General features: G+C 41.9%; 1 protein-coding gene across 1 annotated transcript in view; it reads right to left on the bottom strand.

Moving 5' to 3' along the window:
- Positions 1-12,506, bottom strand: part of LOC147898747 (1-phosphatidylinositol-3-phosphate 5-kinase FAB1A-like) — a 48,290-nt gene extending 35,784 nt beyond the window's left edge. The window contains exons 1-4 of the mRNA XM_087379073.1: positions 11,354-12,506; positions 10,418-11,245; positions 10,129-10,282; positions 3,607-3,960 (exon numbers count right to left, since the gene is read on the bottom strand). Of these exons, the coding sequence (XP_087235199.1) occupies positions 3,607-3,960; positions 10,129-10,282; positions 10,418-11,245; positions 11,354-11,946 (1,929 nt within the window). The 5' untranslated portion in view covers positions 11,947-12,506. The remainder of the gene's footprint in view (positions 1-3,606; positions 3,961-10,128; positions 10,283-10,417; positions 11,246-11,353) is intronic.
- Positions 12,507-12,871: the final 365 nt, after the last annotated feature.

Below are 12,871 nucleotides of genomic sequence, written 5' to 3'. Positions count from 1 at the left end.
TCCTACCACCCTTTATGTTGTTGAGGCTGGTTTCACTTTCAGTGGGCTGGAATCTTCATTCTAGTGGACCAATTCATGGCGGATTTGCTACAGCTAGCTGGACACTCTCTTTTATGACCTTTGCTGGTGCTGGAAGTCAGTCAAGGACAGCTCCCTCCTACCAAAGTCTGCTATCTGCTGTTCAACCATCTTCTGAAGCTGTTTCGAGCTGAAACACGCTCCGTTTGTTGGCCAAATTCTTGTCTTCTCCTTCTGATTTGTGCTACTATCATTCTTGCTGAGTTTCTAGAAGGTTGGATGCCTACCGTTGGCCTGGAAGAGGATTGAGGCACTGGTTGTGATACTCTCTTCTTGGGGGTGCAGTGGCAAGCGCTCAGTAATGGCTTTGATTTGTGTAGATGCATTGCTTGGCTTGATGCTAGGTTGTCCTGCTTGTGATATGCATGGCTACTGAAGGGAACCAAGAGAATAGCACTGGGAGTTGGTCACTTGCACAGCCATGGGTTGACATTGTACTGGGTTGCACCTGCGGGTGAGTTCAAGAAGGGAGTCCCTTGTATTTAAACTAACCAATGAATAAATAAAGACCGCAAGGGGCGCCACGTGTTGGGGCCAACAAGTGTCACTGTGTATGCTTTTGAGTAGGGGCATTCTAGCCTCCCTTGTTTTGTATGGTTCAGTGATAGAAATTGTATGCTCTAAGTATTGTGTTTGGGCAATGGCAATGGAACACGGTGGCTGTATTTTGGTGTTGTGAGATAATAGAGTAAGTTATACTACCCTTTGTCATTCAAAGGCCGGTTACATTATCTCTACTATAAGTGACCTCCATCAAGCATAGCTAAAAGGTCCAAAACACTTGCACTGAGCTTAGGCCCGTTCCTAGCAACCAATACTCCCTTAGCTGCCATGAGTGCCCTCTTAGCCATTCACGTGCTCAGGACAAGGATAAAGCAAGGATACACACCTAGCATCCATTGGCAAATTTTCACACTCTGGTAGGCATCAATTCCCCATCCTTACACTTTGTTATGCATTGTTCTCACAAAGCTTAACACTAAGCATTTAATTCTGATCCACTCAGCCCAAGACTGTTTTCAAGTAGCTTTGCCAGGCCACACAGTCCACAATAACTAATACCAGGGGCCACATGGCCATTTACTAGCTCACCGGGTAAAGTTAAAGCATGCACACACAGCTAACATTAGATGAAGCCTTGGACTGAAGCAGTCGCCCAAAAGTGACCCATGGTGAGAACACGTCCCAAGATGAGCAATAGCCTTATCGGTGTTGTATATGCACGCTGCCCAAGGAAACAACCACCGTGCTCACAAATCCATGTGTACAACAACGTTCAACAGTGTGTGCATTTGAATGGCGATGTACAACAGCCCGTACTTTGGCATAAGCTACCGTGCCTAGTCCGTACAGATCCTGTAGCAATGCACATGTAGCATAACTCTCTGATCATCTGTACACAAAGGCTGTACTTAGCCTGTTGGCAGCCCATACCAAGGCCGTCCTCAGCCTATCAGCAGCCCCTTCCAAATCCGTACGTCTGTACGGTAAGGTAACAACAGCTTGTACATACATCATCCCGTTCATCATCACAAGGTGCAGGCTCCAACCATACGCAATCAATAGATCAGCAATTGTACTCTCTTTTGTACATGTAGACCAGCAGGTCCCTGGGATTCCATACATAAGCTAGCTACAGCCCATACCGCAGCTCCCGTACCAGAAATGCCTCTGCCCAGCCGGTCGTCAGCCATACTAGTCTCGTGCACTACCTACAGTCTGAGCGCCATACAGCTCCATACATGTGCTCCAGGCAAAGGACTTTTTTTCCGTGCATATCCTTTGGCCCACTCCACAGCCTCTCTCCCGTCACCTGTTGATCATCCGTACACTTAGCCTGTTGGCAGCCCATACCAAGACCGTCCTCAACCTATCAGCATCCCCTTCCAAATCCGTACGTCTGTACGGTAACAACAGCTTGTACGTACATCATCCCGTTCATCATCACAAGGTGCAGGCTCCAACCGTACGCAATCAATAGATCAGCAATTGTACTCTCTTTCGTACACGTAGACCAGCAGGTCCCTGGGATTTCCATACATAAGCTAGCTACAGCCTGTACCACAGCTCCCGTACCAGAAATGCCTCTGCCCAACCGGTAGTCAGCCATACTAGTCTCGTGCACTACCTACAGTCCGAGCGCCGTACAGCTCCATACATGCGCTCCAGGCAAAGGACCTTTTTTTCCCGTGCATATCCTTTGGCCCACTCCACAGCCTCTCTCCCGTCACCTGTCGTCCAGCCAGCTCCTCCCGAGGAGTTCCTTTCCAAAAGGGACTTGCATGGGCATGCCACGTGGCAGCCCATGCCTTAGGTTGCCCCTAAGGGCTTCATTTGCCCCTAGGCCCCCTCTAGTGGGGCCTTTTTAAAACCCCTCCAAGGACCAACTTCAAAACTAAGGATATTTTGCCCCCTTTTTGGTCCAAACCACAAAATCACCCCCAAGGCACAATTTCTAGGGGTTCTAGCACATCAAGCAACCCTTGAGCACGCTCTTAGTTTTCCTAGGGTCTTGCCCACATGCAGGCCAACATGCATGCGCCAGAAATCACGCCCTCGTGACAGAGAGCTCAGTATGCAGCCTCTATTGCACTCTTCTACCTCTTGGAAGTAGGCCTGAAGATGTGTGCACTACTGCTCCTGCTGCTCACAAAACTGCTGGTGTGCTGGATGCTCAAATGAGGCCTGAGGCCTCTCCTTTTATAAGCCCCCAAGGGGCTGAGAACTCCACCGACCAGTCAGCCTCATTCTGGCCAACCAGTCTGCTGCAGGTCCCAAAAACCAACCCGCTCCAGGCCTTTGTTCCAGGGCATAATGCCCTCCATTTATTGCAGGGTCCAGCCCCTCGTCCTCCCTTCTTCCAGGCATGTTAGGCTGGCTGGAACCAGCCCTACCAGCCCTCCATCTGGCCAACCAGGTTTCCTGGCTCCCCCTCCTTCAGCCATGTGCAGGCACCTGTGCTGCCCTGCTCGTTCTGCCTCTTGCAAGGCTCCTTCCAGCCCAGTACAGCCACGTGGCATCCCCTATACTGTTGCTGACATCATTGCCACATCAGTGGCTCCTTTCTTTCGCTGATTACTACCTCCATGGCAGCCATGCTGCTGCTCATGTGGCATTCTCTCAGTTCCCAGGTTCAACCCCCCCCATGCTCTCCTCATTTGGGGGCTTACAGATGGGGAGGTGACCTTTCCAACAAATTTATATGCTTTAACATGTTACATAAAGATAGATTTCTACTGCAGCTAATACATTTTCTTAGATACTTTTAAAGTACTTTAACTATTACGTGGCCCATCTCAATTCTATTCAAAAAACTTTATTTTGGAGATTTCGATAATGTTTCACATGTGCCTTCTTCTTTAAGGGTTTTCCAATAGTTTTGTTTCAAGGGATTATTCCAAATATTTGCATCTTCTTCCAATAAAAGTCATTAAGTTCCTTGCTTCATGTTGATCAAAAGCATGCTTGATACTGCTGACCTACCTAAGAACAAAAAACTTCATCATAATCACTAATAAAATTACTGACCGTGCATCCCAATGGTTTGGGACAGCCCTCAAAAAACATGAGAGTCTTTGGTAGCTTTTTCCGGCCTTGACCTTTACTTCCATCCTCCTCAACATACGTCTCCACATGAAAGAGCTCACAATGCCCAGTTTTAGTGGAGTTGGCTGAAGTTAAGTGATCTAGGTTAGAGACTATACTTGCACCTGTGCACCTTGCTATGCGTTCCAAGAGAGGCCTCTTGACATTCAACACGAGAGAAATTTCCTTGGCTAAAATCCGTTCTTGTGCATGTCGTGAGACAGTTTTTTCAACGAGCAGCACATTTGGATGATGTGCCTCTATTCTTGTCACAGCCATGCTCAGATGATCTGTTTCCTGCAAGACACTTAGCCAATATAAGATTTGTCTGAATTTACAAGAGTGCACAATCAAAACAGATATTCCATTTATGATAAAAAACATGGGCATCATCTTTAATCTTGAAGCTCCACAAACATACATCATTTATATGCCAAATCTTGAAACTGCAACAGCAATAACCATCATGTATGACACGATCCATGTAGAATAACAATGAAGACCAGACCATGCTCAATTGAAAGTGTAAAAGGAGCAAAAAACACATGGCACAAAATAGAGCGTTACTCGCATAGATCATGGAATCCACAAACAGAAATTTAAGTAGGGGTTGTTCTAGTCAGGTCAATACAAATGGACAAATCTTTTATTCCCTGCAAGAATTACTAAACTGTAGATTCCATCAGAAATAGGCTTACCCCCATGGAATGTATGCCTCTCATTTTTTCTCTGGAAGAACTGTTAGTGGATGACCGATGAGTATTTTATTGAGGCATGCAAAGACAAACACAACTACTAACAGATGAAAAAAGAGCCACTGTAATTCGGGTTACATATGGGTGGCACTCAAACTCATAATCAACACTTCCATGTCAAGCAAACTGAACACAGTTCTAACAATGCAAAGGTAGGTGAAATGCTAGACTCACAATATCCAACAATCTTAAGAAAAAGGGTTGCAATATAGAGGTGAGCTCTCTGACATGCAGAACCGTTGGTGTGGATCTAAGCTTCCAGGCAGCAAACCATAATAATAAAATCATACCATTGCCTCCTGCCTACCTAGTAAAGAAGAGAGAAAGGGAGGGGGGGGGGAGCTTCCCCTATTTCATTGGGCCCCGTCCCTCCCCTCCCCCCTCTTCTCAATTCAGCTAATGTTCATAGAATTCCCATTCTTTGTTGAGTGGGAGAGACATACAAGGAAATAAAAGAAATATACCTTTGTAAGACTAGAATATGTCCAATCATACAAATTTAGATATTTTGTTGTTCTAAAGTCCAAAAATCTACACAGACAATAAAAGAGAAAACTAAAGAGAAGAAAAAAGAGGTAACAAAAACTTTTTTGAAAAACAAAAGAAAGACATACTTAGCAAGCAAGGCAACATTTATGTCGTCATCAGTGCCCAAGCATAAGCAGCTATACTGGGTTTCTAAGACCACGGAGTCTCTTGGGCAAACCCAATGCTTACTAAAATATGTCAAATAAACAAAAGAGAAAAAAAACAAGAAATAAAGAAGAAAGGAAGAAGGAGACTAAGCAAAGATAAACAAGCAACACAAGAAACAAAATCTTCCAAAAAGCAAGAATAAAATCTCTCTCTCTCTCTCTCTCTCTCTCTCTCATTTAAAACATCAAAAACTAAATGAACCCCTTACACGTATGTACCACTTCCTACAAAGATGCAAAATTACATTCCTAACTTAGAAAGCACATGCATACTCAATCAAACTCTCTTTTGAAACTAAAAGAAAAATAGGCTATTCAGCTCCCCGCTTTTTGTTTTCAGCTTATGTTCAATCATTCTAAACATACCTAAGGCCGATACACCATAGACAAAAGACTTCAGATCTAAGATTGTGCGTACTTTGTTCATTATTTTTCTTGGATTATACCTCTTGTGTATTAGTAAAGTGATCAAATTACTAGATAAAAGACTCCTTAGTTGTACAAGGCGGAATTGGGAAGAAATGACTCCATATTTTGCCAAATCAGAAATTTTTGAGTCAATGTGAGGCATTTTTATAATGTGTAAACCACTATATTCATGTTGCTCACGTTTATCGTATATATCAACCTCTAATCCTACAATAGATTGAGAAAGTCTAAGATCTAAGAAACACAAGAATCCCCTCTTGAAGTGCAGTTCAGTTCACAAGAGTCACGAGGATAGATTCCTTCTCCAAAAGCACAAGTACATAAAGTCTTGAAAGTCAACAACATATGGTGCAAATAAATCATCTATAAAACGCCTAACTTGGTAAGCTTTTGGGATTTGATCTCAAAATACCAAGTCTTCTGGGTTTGTTTGCAATCCAAGTATCCCTTTTCTTTGTGCTGCTTGGAAGTTTCACAAAACTCCAAAAAAGCCAAGATTTATTGCAGCTACTTTTGAGAATACTTTGGTGGATGTCTCTAAATGGCTAAGCTACTGCTTCAAAGCCATGTTGCCTAGTGTCCATGAACTTTGGAGGGACTTATTAAAGGAGGCAAATGTCCCTTCGCACTTAAGCTCACTTTTAAACAACTCTATAGGAGTGATTCCTGTTGTAAATTTTTTAAATTCCTCTCGAAGCATGTCTCCTATTCTCCTTCAATTCTATGATTTTACTACGCTTTACACAAAGATCAAGTTGGAAGATCTGAAGTGTAGAATAAAAAAGCTAGTGGCTAAAGTTTTCAAGCTGAGATTTGATAAAGATAGATGCAAAGTGCTAAAAGTTGAAAAAACAACTTTATGTTTTGACTTTTTGTGGCTAAATAATAAAGACCATGACATCGATTCTAAAAAGAAAAGATACACAAAGGTAGTGTTGAAGATGTTTGCTCTTGGATAGATTTTCTTTTAGATAATCTTTACATCACAATAGGTGATTCTTTGTTTCAACAAATTATAGGAATCCCCATGGGCACTAATTGTGCTGTCTTTTTAGCAAACTTTTAGCTTTTCACTTATGAATTTGAGTTTATGCAACGTCTTATTTCTATCAATACCTGCCCTATCATTTTTTTTGAGAAACTAAGGCAAGGCGTAAGTTTTGGCAGACGAGTTCACTTCTCTCAAAAGACATTCTAAGTAAAACTGTTTGCAAATAAAAACAAAGTTATTGGAACAGTTGTCCATATAAGAAATGACAAATTTCCTATAGAATTTTCGAAGAAGAGTTTCATCTTCTTTAGAAAGATGGTTACTTTGCTTTGAGCGATTGACGGAAGGGCCTTCTTCTAGTTTCAAAGCAACTTTCTTCAAAATCTTCCCTTTCCATTCTCATAAGATATTTTGAACTCCCAAACTTTCTTCTATTTGCAAAGCAAACTTTGAGATTCCCTTATCAATAGCTTTTAAAAGGAAAGACTCTTTAAAATTTAAAGAGTACAATCGAAATTTTGTGCCTTTCATGAAAAGGTCTCTTAAGTTACTAGAAAGCAAATTGACGTATCAGCTGTGACTACATGTCCTAAATCAGCATCAACAAAGCTTTGGAATCTCTTACTTTTACAACAACAAGGTTCTCGAAGATTTTGAATGCTCTGAAAGCCCTATCTCTCCATAGTTCAAAGCCTTTAGTCCTAAAGTTCTTACATACTTCCAAGCTACTGCTGGATGCTTCCACATTCTTCTCTCATAATGAGGGAGAGAATGCATTATTGCAGAAGACTTCAAAATTGAGTTCAAGCCTACCTTGTCAAGAGAGGGAGAAGTAAAAGTAGAAATCAAGAGTTCCTTGTTTAGATAGAGTTATTTGCTTTGAAAGGAAGCTTTTACTTTTAAAAAGTGATCCAAAGAAGTTTTAAGTTGTATATAATGGAGCTTATTTAGATTCAAATCCGTGTATTGAACTTTGAAAAGAGCTTTGACATTATATTTTTATTGAAAAAAGGCCCAGAGACATTAGTCTATCTAGGTTAAGAAGTCTTCTTTTATAGTCTCGAGAAGCAAAAACTCCAGGAACTGAGGAAGTTAAAGGAGCCGAAGGAGGAGAAAGAGGAAGTGAGGGAGGCAACTCACGAACAACATGTGAGATTGTAATAAAGCTAGGGCAACCCCATAACATAACTTTAGCTTTCCATACAAGGGTAGGTGTATGACAATGTTGGTAAAGAGGAATGTTAAAGGGCTTGATATGAGTTCGCCACATCAACCGTTTCTTTTTAGAGGTTCTTTTATTCTTACGATGAGTTGATTTTCCTTCCAAATTAAAACCTCTTGGGAAGAACGTGTATAAAGGTTCCCATCCAAAACAATTCACGAGGTCAAGCAGCCTTGTAAAAATACTTGGCATTATTAAAATGGCCCTCTATATGCTCAATAGGAAAGCAATGAAAAGATTCGAAACCATACTTTGCCATTGCCGCACATAAGGGTTTTAAATTCTTAATCAAGGAATTCTTCCTAGGAACTTTTCTAGCTTCCCTAACATGTTCTTGAAAACGAATAAAAGCCATCCCATAGGTTTGTCCTACATCAAGGGTATGTCAAAGGAGCAAGATGACGTCCCAAGAGATCGCCTTGTTGGTTTCCAAAAGCAAATTCATCATAGCATGTATCGCTAAGCCAATAAGCACCAAAAAAGAGAGAGAGGAGAGGAAAGTTACCAATATAAAATTAAATTTTAAAAATAAAAAATGTAGAACATGACAACACTACCAAAGACAAGAAATGAGAAAGGAGCAGTGAAATAAACAAATGAGAGAAAAATAAGCAAAAGCTCACTTTTTGTAAAAATAAAAATGAAAATAATAAAGTTAACTAAAAATCTTTAAAAATTAAAAAGAAAGAAAAAAAAATTAAGAATAAAATATTAAACAAAATGAAAAACATTAATAATAATAACAAAAATTCAAAGAATTTGCATGTCCGCTAAGGTGATAGAAAAAACACCTTTGTAAGACTAGAATATGTCCAATCATACAAATTTAGATTTTTAGTTGTTCTAAAGTCCAAAAATCTACACAGACAATAAAAGAGAGAACAGAGGTAACAAAAAGTTTTTTGAAAAACAAAAGGAAGACGTACTTAGCAAGCAAGCAACACTTATGTCCTCATCAATGCCCAAGCATAAGCAGCTATACTGGGTTTCTAAAGACCCGCGGAGTCTCTTGGGCAAACCCAGTGCTTACTAAAATACGTGAAATAAACAAAAGAGAAAGAAAACAAGGAAATAAAGAAGAAAGGAAGAAGGAGACTAAGCAAAAATAAACAAGCAAATCAAGAAACAAAATCTTCCAAAAAACAGGAATAAAATCTCTTTCTCTCTCTCTCTCATTTAAAACATAAAAAACTAAAAATAAAGAAGAAAGGAAGAAGGAGGCTAAGCAAAAATAAACAAGCAAATCAAGAAACAAAATCTTCCAAAAAACAGGAATAAAATCTCTCTCTCTCTCTCTCATTTAAAACATAAAAAACTAAATGGACCCCTTACACTTCTGTACCGCTTCCTACAAAGATACAAAATTGCATTTCTAACTTAGAAAGCACATGCATACTCAATCAAACTCTCTTTTGAAACTAAAAGAAACACCAACACAAACACCAAGAAACAAAAGCACAGGGGCTACCTCAGAGCATGCTCTTTTCCTCTGATAAGAGGGGTCTTCATCTGCTCTTCCCATTCGTCTTTTTCTTAAGGCTCCTCTACGCTCCCCTTCTCTCACTTGCAACCTGTTTCTCTCACTTCTCTCCCCCATGGAGCTTCTTCATCACCCGTCTTTTTTCATACCGCCAAGAACTTGAAAATTCTTGACCCCTCCACATTGGAGGAGATTTTTGTACTGATGATTAGGTCCCATGGGTCATTTTTGGCCCCCTGAGGACGATAATAAATTCTACTTCTACTTCTACTTGGACTGCTATACCGGACAATCCCTGTCGCCCTGGCATATGTGCAACTTCAGTTTTGTCTACTGTAAAGGCCAAATTCTTGGTAATTTCTTGCAGATCCCTTGCCATCCAGAACCCATTCTCATGCTTCACTGGCATGGCTCGGGCACTCCTCTCTCCAACTGGCTGGGCAGGGGTGACTGGCAAGTTTAGAATAGGCATGTTGGGGACAATGTCCAAAATATGTAGGTAGGGAAGCCAGCCAGATTGTTGTTCTATGCTGCGCTAACCCTTCTCAGGGCTTAGTTGTGTAAGTTTGTGTTAGGTTGATTCATTATCAAGTTGGGTTGAAAGTGTGAGTAGGTTGTTCCGGGGGGGGAAGAGACTCAAGGAGAGATGGAGGGCATGCACTGCAGCTGCTGAGAATTCTACAAAAAAGCAGATCCATCATGTACCCATTGGAATTAAAGCGAAAAGGGAAGTTAAGTCAAGAATCGTGACAAACCAGCTTTCAAGGTATTGCATTCCAAAACACTCCCTTTTAGGTGTCCAGTCCCATTACAGTGCAAACAAACAAGCAGAAATCTACTGCATTCCTGCACCTTTCTTACAGAAAGCTCACTGTACTTATGCCTAGATGTACCTGCTGTAGCAGAGTGTCCAGTGAAGAAAATTGATTCGAAACCCTCTGATACTCAAGTGCACCTCCCAAGAGGAGCAACCTTGGGTTCTTGTAACGCAATGCCATTCGTTTGTGAGCTAATTTCTTTTTGCAAACAATTCCCTTCACCACACAACTGCCATAAAACTGTATAAGAAAGGCAGCAAAGAAAGCTTTCCAAGCTTACATATTAAAGGACACCTTTAGCCACAAGGCAATGATAAATAGAAGTTCCAATCCTGAAAATAACCAAGTTAATTTCTGTACTCACCTTTCACTTCGCTGGCCAGTGGCCACACACTTCACTTTCACATACCCTCCTGGATCCATGCCTCCACCTTTGCTTGTGTCTGGCTTTACAACAGTTGCAGCTTGCAAAGAAAGAGCTGTCACAATCTCTACCCAGCTTTGCTGATCACCACCTTCTTCCACTTGAATACCCTCCCCACTGAGAAGCTGTGCAACAAGTGCCCTAAAATGCTCATCTACAACTGCCCTCATGGCCTTCCGTTGTTCCTCTGACGTTGCTTTTTCTTTGTTCCTAAAGTCACAGCTGCTCAGGTTTCCCGATGAGCGGGCCAAACCCCAGACACCCTCCACATCATCATCATCAGCATCATCATCACCCATAACAGTACCCATCTCATCAACCTCATCCTCTGGCGGTGGAGCAACCCATATCAATGCATTATTTTCAACATCAAGAGGCAATTCTCCTTCGCATGAAGACAACGGTTCTTTGTACAAAGATGCATAGAAGCTGTTGTCATCCGCACCTTCTTCTGGCCCCCCATAGTACTCTGCAGACACTTCAGATCTGTTGGAAAGCGACTGTTCTCTAGTCTCAGGACTGAGACGGTTGAGACTCTTATGTTCATTCTCTCCACTATTAAATTCATCCACCGCCTTCATATTAGATTCTGTACTAAAAGGGCTTGATTCACTGGCCAGGATATTATCATACATAGAATTGGAGGTGTCAATATCTACATAGGCAGAACACTGTTGTTGATCCTGCATATTATTCCCACGCACCTGTTCAATTCTGAGATTGCTGTATTCTTCTTCATTGTGGAAATCATCATCCTCGTCATCACTTCTGCCAAAGATACATCATGCAAGGGAATGACATCCCAGCCAGTAACAGAAATTCCAAGCACGAGGGCAAAGGGAAAAGGATTCTAGATTAAAACAAAGAAAAAGTTACCTGCCATTATTGCAGAAGTCATAAGGACTTGGAGATCCTTCTCTACCCCTGGGAGACACTGTTCTTTTGTTTATCCTACCTAGCCGAATCATTCTAAGCTGTTCCTCTGAAACAGCAGCACTAGCATCCGCTAGCTGTGTCGGAAATTTAAAACTTGTAGACCTCGGCCCAGGATACATGGATGACGTAGTGGAGCTACCACCACTTGTGCTGTTACTTGCCAGACTGCGACTTGATGATGACGGAGTAAGAGTGGGTGTTGAACCGTCTCGTCCATTAAAGCAAACAGATTCGTGTTCTCGGTTATTGAAACAAAACTTGCAAACTCTAACAAGCTCCAGTTCTCCTCGCTGTCTAATACACCCATCCCTAATTGGTAGCTTATTTTGAGTGCACTTTCCACAGAATATGCGGCCACAGATGCGGCAATGATGCCGGCGATTGAGTAAGTTGAACTGAGAATCGCATTCATAACAAACGGAACAGCTGCTGTCCGGCATCCAATAATCCCGGGACATGGCATAGGATGAAGTGCTGCGAGGAATCCATGAACGCACCTTCTCATCGTGAAGTGCAGTCTCTGCAGCTTCCATCTACCACCACATACGAGCATGACGCTTCTCAACGGCATCGGTAGCCTGGAAAAGTGAAATCCGATAAATAGCGCGAAGAAGATTCAGCAGGTGGTGGCTGCGTTTTTTGTGATGCATTTTACAATCCAGCTTTAATCACGACATAAGCAAACGGTTGTGGGATCCAAAAGGATCGCCGCATATTCCGCCTGTTCGCTTGCTTTCATCTTTTCCGTATATATGTGTGACAAGCAGATGAGACAAGGAGAGAAGCGGGCATACGAATTGCAATCTGAAAATTTTCCCGTCACCAGGACGCATGCCTATGCTCGGTAATTCCAACTTTGGATTCTTGCAGTCCAAAATATCCGAGAAGATCGATCGAAGACCGGAAGATAGTTGTTTTGTCAAGAAAGCAGTACGTCTGATGAAACGAAGGCGCGAGTACCTGGTCTTGGCAAAGAATTGACGTAATTGAACGACAACCAAGCTTGTAAAGCGAATTTAGCAGAGGATGCTCAGAGTTTCTTTCGATTGAAAGATGAAGAATTCGGTGAGGAAACTGGTCGATTTCCGTAGCATTTCAGCAGAATTCGGAGCTCCGAATTATGGCGTGCTTGCGATGGTGATGGAGACGCAGAACTAGTTTTTTTTTTTTTTTTTTTTTTTGGGTTTGGGGATTAGTTTAGAAGACGGGATGATCACAAGTCCATCACACCACCGGGCACAAGCTAGAGAGGCCCTATAGACGGTGGGTCATCAGACTTCGATCCTCGGAATCGAACTCATCACACCCAACAACAAGAGTCATTCCCTTAACCAATAAGTCTAGACGCTCACAACTCACCCCTCGCCATCTGCCTTCAGTGACGGACAGACCTCCCTCTCAATGTCACCTGCAACTCGAAGATGCAATCTAGCTCGTTTGATCAAGCACCACTAATAT

Source organism: Dipteris shenzhenensis, chromosome 9 (genome assembly GCF_047967505.1).
Source record: "Dipteris shenzhenensis isolate YYH24624 ecotype China chromosome 9, Dip_SZ_1.0, whole genome shotgun sequence".
Classification (NCBI taxonomy): domain Eukaryota; kingdom Viridiplantae; phylum Streptophyta; class Polypodiopsida; order Gleicheniales; family Dipteridaceae; genus Dipteris; species Dipteris shenzhenensis.
Note: the sequence above shows the minus strand (reverse complement) of the source record. Positions and strands in the feature narration are given on the sequence as shown.